This window comes from Mustela nivalis (assembly GCF_964662115.1).
Source record: "Mustela nivalis genome assembly, chromosome: 17".
Classification (NCBI taxonomy): domain Eukaryota; kingdom Metazoa; phylum Chordata; class Mammalia; order Carnivora; family Mustelidae; genus Mustela; species Mustela nivalis.
The window spans coordinates 33,076,351-33,084,472 of NC_139036.1; the positions used below are offsets into that span (position 1 = coordinate 33,076,351).

Here is an 8,122-nt window from a genome sequence, read left to right on the forward strand (position 1 = left end):
CTGATTATCTGTTCCTGGGAAGAAACAAAACCATGGCCCTGTGCACTGCAAGGAATAAGGGGTTTGGGGGTCACACCAAGGAGTATATTTCCCAGCTTCTGCAGCCTTCTGGGCTGGGAAGAGGTTAAGATTTAATTCTACTCCAGCCAGTGGCCTTGAGTTATCACTCAGAGTAGGTTCTGGAGAAAGGGGCTGGCACAGAAATAAAGACCTGAACTCCGGTACTAATATTTCAAGGCAGGGGTGTTAGTTTCCTCCTTTAAATCATTTCCTTCCATTTTAGTCTTGCTCTGCATGTCACAGAAATTCTACACGAGGCAAGGACACGGAGTTCAGGAATGATCTCCAGCACAAGTCCTCCATTGTCCTGCTTTCTGTGTCCCCTGCAGCAAAGGACCTCTGCTCAGTGACCTTCCTGGCAATTTCTCTGGCTCAGTCTTTGTTCCTGGTTACCTGTGCACGTGAAATGCACTTTCTTCCTGTTCATTTTGCACCACAGAGTGTTAACAGCATGAAGCCAGGGCCAGTCCACCTCAGCCTGTGTTTCTATCTGAGCACTGAGCAGTGGGTTTTGAAGTCCTGGACAATTCGGATGATGTTTTATGTAGTTCAACACCGCTTACAGCCGACCTTGCAGGCATCCAGACATGGATTAAGTGCAATGAACAGATGAAAATGGAAAAAAAGATACTGGAAGAACAATTTGGTTTGTAGGAATAATGGGGTTCCGGCTCTGCAGAAGGCTAAACCAAGCTTAACAGGGAGAGGCGCTTTTACATTCATTTCTCAATCAAGGAGAATGCAAAAGGAAAAGGTTAAAAAGGTGATTGGCCCCATACCCCTAACTCATATATTTTTTTCCCTTCAGGTGAGAGAAAAATGAATGTAGGTGAACCATACACAGCCTTGGAGAGAGTCTACCCACATCGTTCAGCAAGATCCCGTATCTGTGTATTTGGGGAGGAGACCAAAGGGCAGGAGAGAAGGGTGCCTACAGTATCTAAAGCATTCACTGTAGGCTGGTGTTTCTTCAATGCTGTCCTCAGATCAGCTGCATCAGTATTCCCCTGGGTTCAAAATGCATATTCCTAGGCCCTTACCCCAGCCCTGAAAAATCTGAATTTCTAGAGGTAGGTCCACAGAATCTGCATTTAGCTGACTCTCTGGGACATATGGATGCTCACTGATATGGGCTGTGAGTGAAATACAAGCTTCCTCTTCCAGGCCATCCCACTTCCCTGGGAGGGTATTTATGCCTCCCCCCCACCCCCGCCCTGTCCCTCCCTTTGACCCTCTTCCCCACCTGAAGCTGAGAATCGTTTTAGAATTTACCTGGTCTGATGGGGCTCTGCATGCAGTTCGGGGACGGGATGCCAGGGTGAATGGGTGCAGACGCCCGACTGCTGAGGTCCATGACGGAGGGGGCTGCGGAGGAAGCCGGCTGCAGCCCGGGAGGGTGAGGGCTGTGGTCGTGCTGGGACGGGCTGGGGGGAATGCCATTTTCCGACAAAAACTCCTCCAGGTCCATGTATTCCAACTGGAAAGTATCTCCGTCATAGGGAAGGGTTTTGTCCCATAAGGTGGGTCCCAAGAACGCCGACTGGGGGACCGTCGGGCTATTACTCTCATCATCCAGCTTCTTTTCCTTATCTTTATCTTTACTAAATGCTGCAGAAAAAGGGGAAATTGGGACTTTAAAAAAGAAAAAAAAAAAGTGTCGCTTTTTAAATCACCCCTCCTGGCCTCTGCTACAAAACACCACGTTCAAAATGTTCTCACAAACACCAGGATTCTTCTCTGGCTGCTGGCTTTTGTGGATCTAGAGTTAAAAGTTCAGACAGGACATGGATCTCTGCCTGTTTTTCAACATCTTCCTATTTACTTTGGAAAGAAAGCTCTAGTCCTAGTCCTTGGGACAGGGTTACAAGCTGATCTAGGATATAAACAAGGGAATGCAGTTTTCAAGTACATGATTTGAGGAGACAAATAATTTAGATCTACAGTGAGAAAGTAACACCTGCAGTTACATACAAATGCTGTGATTTTTAAAGAAAACAGCCAATAACCAGGCATGATTTCTCTTCCAGGAAATTCATTACAGTAACAATATGAGGTCATTCAAACTTAGCCAGTGAGCTGAGGAGTCTAATTTTGGTAAAGTAGGGACTCTCCACCCTCCTTTGAAAGCATGCATTGAGCACCTACTATATACCTGATACTTTCCACATATTGCCTCCAGAAATCTCATAATAAACCTGCAAAGAGCTATTATCCCCATTTGTAGGGAAGACACAGAGGCTCTAAGACCTGAAGGAACTGACCAATGCCTCATGCTGACAGAGGAGAAAACTGAGAATTTCCCGAGCCTGCATATGTTTGTTTAGAAAGCCGCTGGGGAACTTTGTATTTTACAAAAGGATGGTTTTTTGTTTTCTTTTGTTTTGCCTTTTTTCCCCCTCCCCCTCCCCAAAGCTTAAGTATGATCCAATTCACAAAAATTACACATGTATGCAATCTGTCAAAAGCTCAGCTATGGGAAAGGTGATTACATACCACTAAGGGAGGTATGCCATTCTGTCCTACCTGGAAGAACCTCTCACCCCAGGTTGTCTTTAAACCCTGCTCTGGATTTTGCCCATTCTAGTACTCAGGCGCGGGTGGAATCTGGGATTAGGGAATCTGGCTTCTGAGTTTCTTCCTCAGAGAAACACAGCCTCCGCTGCCATCCATTCTAATCCTCTAGTCTCATCTCCTGAGAATTTGACTTAAAACACCCACAGATGCAAAAGACTGCAGGCAGCACCTTCCTCCCAAGTGCTACTCCTTAAAGGAGAGTTAAAAGGGAAGCTATACTTTACAGAAGGCGAACCAAACCCCTCAACTCCTGCAAAGCAACAAGTTGTCCCCCTGCTAGAAGATGCGAGTACTCCCAAGCTATTTGTAGCCAAATGATCTTTCAAGACTTTTACACTCAAAGCCGCATGGTTCGCATTGGCTACTGTGACATCGAAGGCATGAAACCGCATCAGCACAATTTGACAAATCCCTGGCGGCACGAGCTCGGTTGGGCGCCTTCTCGCCCGACCCCTCCTCTCCCGCTCCAGCCAAGGTTGCCTGGGGGAGGTTTGGGACTTACCAAGATAGGGTTCAAGCCAGAGGAGGCTCCAGCGCGGTTACACGTGAGCCTACTCCGCTCTCCCCTCCCACCAGGAAAAGTGCACGGGGAAAGTGTCAGAGCTGGAGGCGTGCACAGCTTCCCGCCCGGAGACCACTCCCCCCGCGCCCCCCCCCGCCAGCTCCAGCCCCCACCCCGCTTTTTGAATTACCCCTGGCAGGGAGAGCACGAGGCTCCGCTCACACCTCGCGAGCTCCGGACGCCAACTAACACACAAACAGTAGCACGAACCCAATACACAGGCTACGCTCCGGGACCCCCCCCCCCCCGCCCCCACTCCCCGGGCCACAACAGAACCAGGCCCTCTGGTTTCTTCTCCCCAGCCCGCGAAGCTCTGCCCTCGCAGGAAGCCTCCATCTAGGGAGCACTGACCTGTCAAGTTATGACTCCCACCTGCGCCGGAGGACCGGGACCCAGAGAGCCTGGGTCGGTCCCAGCACTATTTTAAACGTTGCTCAGTGAGGGGATTCCCCCTCCCGCTCCTTTGGAGGGGGGGGGGGGTGATGGGTGAGCGCTTCAAATTTCAACAAAGCAGGGATAGGGTGCCAGGGGACAGGGAGGGAGGGGATAGATGCTCCAGCAGGGTTGCCCAGCCAGGGAAAGGGACCCCAGGAGCGTCGTTCCTTCCCAGAGCGGGGCAGCCAGGAAGGCAGCGCTCACCGTCTTCGTGATGAAGGGGGAGCTTCAGCGGGTTCTCCAACAAGGACCTGAGCACGCCGTAGGGAGGCGGAATAAAGGTGGGATTCAGGGGGAGCGGTCGGGACATTTTCTCCATCGCGATGCACTCAAATTTTTTTTCTAAAAAAAAAAAAAAAAAAAAAAAGCCCAACCGCCCCCCAAAATGTTGCTGAGCTTTTTCCTCCGTCCTTTGCCAAAAGTACTCGCTTTCAAGGCGGTGGAGACAAGAAAAAAAAATTACTTATATCTTTATAAATACATCTGCATAAGAAAATAAAAACAAAAAACTTTCGGGTTCCCAGTGCAGATGGTCCCCGGAGAGCGCGCCAAGCGCCCCGCGGGCTCCTCGGCGACGTGCAGGATGCTCTCACCTGCCTCGAACCCCTCGTCCTGCAAAATGTTCAAAATTGCGAAAAAGAAAGAAAAAATATGCAGATGGCTGCAGAAGGGCGGAAGGCACCGCGCGGCCCGGCCCCCACGCGCCAGCACCCGAGGCTGGGCGCCGTCCCACCCCACCCCCCTCCCCGCGCCGGCGGCCGCTGCTCCCCCGCGCTCCGCGGCCCCGCAGCGCCGGGCTCAGTGCATCCGGCCGCCCATGTGCCGCGGCCCTGACAAGAGTGACGTCAGGGCCCGCACCGCGCGCCGATAGGCGTGCAGGGGCGGGGCCACGCGCGGCACCGCCCGCCTGCCCCACCCGCCCCGCCCGCCCCGCCGCCACGTGTTTAGCGTCGTCGCGCGCGCGGATTTTCCAAGATCCTGCAGAGCTAGCCCAAGGTGAAATGACAGGTGCCAGATCCCCTGGATCACCGATTTGGGCTGGGCTCAACTTTTTCAGAGGAGGAAGAGGAATGAGGATTTTTTTTTCCCCCCAGTAGTTTTCAACATGGAAATAATCTGGGGAGTAAAAAAAACAAAAACAAAAACAAAAACCCAGATGCTCAGGCAGCATCTCAGATCAATTAAATCAGACCTCTGGGCTGACATCCAGGCATCATTAGTTTCTGAAGTTCCCCAGGGTGGTTCCAAGGAGCAGCAAGTTCGAGAATGACTGGTTTAGTTCGAATGGCAGGTAAATGCTCCTCTAAATGTCTCTCCTGGCCACAGGCAAGCTTAACACCCTCTCTCTTGCCCGGTTCCCAAAACTACTGAAAAATAACGACTTGCTTAGAAGTTCTAATGAGATACAAAGGTAGAGTGAAGAGAGAGTAACAGAGGGGGCGCTGTCATCAGTTTCCCATGCTGTCAGGAGGGCATTCAGAGGGATACACATTTGCCCGAGAGTGAATAAAGGCAGAGGAGACACACACACACACACACACACACACACACACACAAACACACACGCATGCACACTAAATGGGGTTTCAGAAATATGGGCAGCAGGCAGAGGGAGAAGCAGGTTCCCTGGGGAGCAAGAAATATGTGTTGTAGGAGAGTACAGATGACTGTGCCCTGGTCAGGTTACAAGGTTTGCACAGTAATTAAAATAATTATTTAAAGTATTCCTTAAGAAGGGTCTCGGGGGATGCCTGGGTGGCTCAGTTGGTTAAGTGGCTGCCTTCAGCTCAGGTCATGATCCCAGGGTCCTGGGATTTAGTCCCACATCGGGCTCCTTGCTCAGCAGAGAGCCTGCTTCTCCCTCTGCCTCTGCCAGCCACTCTGTCTGCCTGTGCTCACTCTGTCTGACAAATAAGTAAATCTTAAAAAAAAAAAAAAAAGAAGAAGAAGAAGAAGAAGGGTCTGGGGCTTTACTGCCATTGTAGTGGCTTCAGCATCTGGCCCTGAGGGTTCCAGCACAAGGCACCTGCAGTTGCTAGAGCCCCGAGGCTGTGGTATGCGAAGCCTTCTGCCCACGATGGGGCTGGACACTGGCCTCAGGCCTGAAGAGCTCCAGGTGGGCAGGCAGGGTCTTCCCACTCTCCCCACAACTCCATGCTAAGATCACAGCAGCATGATCTGGGGAAAGGTCTGCAATAAGGTCTAGGCACAAATTAAAGAAAATGTTCTTTCTATGAGACACAAGGCTATCTCTGAGGTGGGATATGGTGGAGTCTCGATGGAGTCTCGATGAATTTTCCTGAAATTCACCCCAGAAGAGAAGTGTAAGAGAAAAGGCACCTGAAAGCCAGGAGACCAGGAGCCAGGAGCCAGGAAAGCCAGAAGACCACACATGGGCACCAGGCATGGTGACTTCTATCGAATGCCTTCTCCTCTCAGCTGGGCTGTGATCAAGTGACCTCTGAAGTTCTCTTCACTCTAAAATGATAATGAAAAAGTAACATTCTGAGATAGTGTGATGATGTTTCAAATTTCAGCCAAAGTCTGAAAAAATCAGCCTCTTAGCTAATGCCACCTACATTTGTTGAGTCCCAACTGTATGCCAAGGACTGTGCTGGGACTGGGGAGAAAAAGATATAAAAGACATAATTCTAATGGAATAGGTTATGGCCTGACATATGCAAACACTATAATATAGTCTTTATTTTTTTTAAGATTTTATTTATTTATTTCTTTGTTTGACAGACCGAGATCACAAGTAGGCAGAGAGGCAGGCAGAGAGAGACACACACACACACAAACACACACGCACGCACACTCCCTGCTGAGCAGAGAGCCCGATTTGGGGCTCCATCCCAGGACCCTGAGATCATGACCTGAGCTGAAGGCAGAGGCTTTAACCCACTGAGCCACCCAGGCGCCCCTATAATATAGTCTTAATAGAACAAAAATGTGTACACGAAGGTGACACAGGTACTTGTATGAGGAGAGGGATTCTAGAGAAGGTGTCTGAGTTGGGCACAGAGCTAAAGGTCTTTCATGAATTTCCCAAATCCTGCAATTCTATTATACTGTTTTTCACAGAAGAAAGGACTCTTCCACCATCCTTCAGAGAGGAAGAGACTATTTCCCTGCCTTCATTCCTCTACCTACCTGTAAACCCATTAAGTAGGATAGCTGAGAGCATCCTCTCGGACTGGTCAGAAATAGATTACAGATCCCAGGTGCGCCCAAGGGTAACAGTCCATTAGCATTTCCCATGAAACCTCTATCCGTTCAAGTGATCTTGTTTCCCAGAGCGATCGCGGTCCTTACCACTGGAGAGGACCTAACACTGTGGCTTGAAATTAGATTTCTCATTGCAAATGAACACACTGGCATCCTGATTGATCAACCAGTCTCTTGGGAATTTGGTTTATACAATTCAGTTCTTCTGATCAACTCTGGACATGGGCCACATTGAGGACTGTCCCATGAGACCAGGATTTCAGGATGCACAATATTTGCACAGGCAGAAGTCAGAGGGACAGGAACAGGAGAAAAGGGATTCCAGAAGCAAATGGCACAGGGGGAAGATACGGGGAAAGGAAACCGGCAGACACAATTTGTGAATATGTTTTCATTTCTCTTGGATAAGGAAATTGGAGCGGAATTGCTATAACGTGGGGGAGAGTTATGTTTGACTTTGTAAGGACTGCCAACCGGTTTTGTTTTCTGTATTAGGTGAATTCTCCTGCATGGCCAGCAGCAGTCGAGAGTTCTGCTCACTCTGGATTCTCACCAACATTTGGTGGTGTCGGTTTCTTAAAATTTGAGTCATGTTAAGTGTGTGGATAGCAATGTCTCATTGTGCTTTTAAGTTAATTTTCCTGATGACAAACGATGTTAACCGCTTTTTCATGTGCTCCTTAGTCATTGTGTATGTCCCTTTGCAAAGTATTTGTTCAAGTTTCTGGCCCATTTTAAAATTGAGTGTCTAGGGGCGGCTGTGTGGCTCAGTGAGTTAAAACCTCTGCCTTTGGCTCAGGTGATGATCCCAGGCTCCTGGGTTCGAGCCCCGCATTGGGCTCTCTGCTCAGCAGGGAGCCTGGTCCCCCCCCCCACCCTCTGCCTGCCTCTCTGTCTGCTTGTGCTCTCTGTCAAATAAACAAAATCTTTAAAAAAAAATTGGGTTGTCTTGTTTTTATTGAATTTAGGAGTTCTTTACATATTTGGGATACAGGTTCCCTTACCAGATATATGTGTTGTGGATATTTTTTTCCAGCCTGTGGCTTGCCCATTAATGTTTTAACATTGTCTTTCCATGAGCGGAAGTTTTAAAATTTGATGAAGTTCAATTTACAAACTTGTTTTTTATGGTTATTACTTTCTGTGAACTAAGACACCTTTGACCACTTGAAGTCTTGGAAATATTTTCCTCTAAAACCATTATAGTTTAAAGTTTTTCCATTTAGGTCTATGATTTATCTCAAATTAATTTTGTATCTAGAA

The 8,122-nt window shown here is 48.9% G+C and overlaps 1 protein-coding gene across 6 annotated transcripts in view; it reads right to left on the reverse strand.

Annotated features, from left to right (window-relative positions):
• HLF (HLF transcription factor, PAR bZIP family member) overlaps positions 1-5,989 on the reverse strand; it is a 54,179-nt gene extending 48,190 nt beyond the window's left edge. For 2 of the 6 annotated variants that reach the window (XM_082707707.1, XM_082707706.1), the window contains exons 1-2: positions 3,137-3,230; positions 1,333-1,668 (exon numbers count right to left, since the gene is read on the reverse strand). In XM_082707707.1, coding sequence (XP_082563833.1) covers positions 1,333-1,528 — 196 coding nt within the window. In that variant the 5' untranslated portion in view covers positions 1,529-1,668; positions 3,137-3,230. Of the gene's footprint in view, positions 1-1,332; positions 1,669-3,136; positions 3,231-3,547; positions 3,634-3,835; positions 4,409-5,971 lie in introns of those variants that run through there. The other 4 variants (XM_082707704.1, XM_082707702.1, XM_082707703.1 and 1 more) reach the window with 4 other exon arrangements.
• Positions 5,990-8,122: the final 2,133 nt, after the last annotated feature.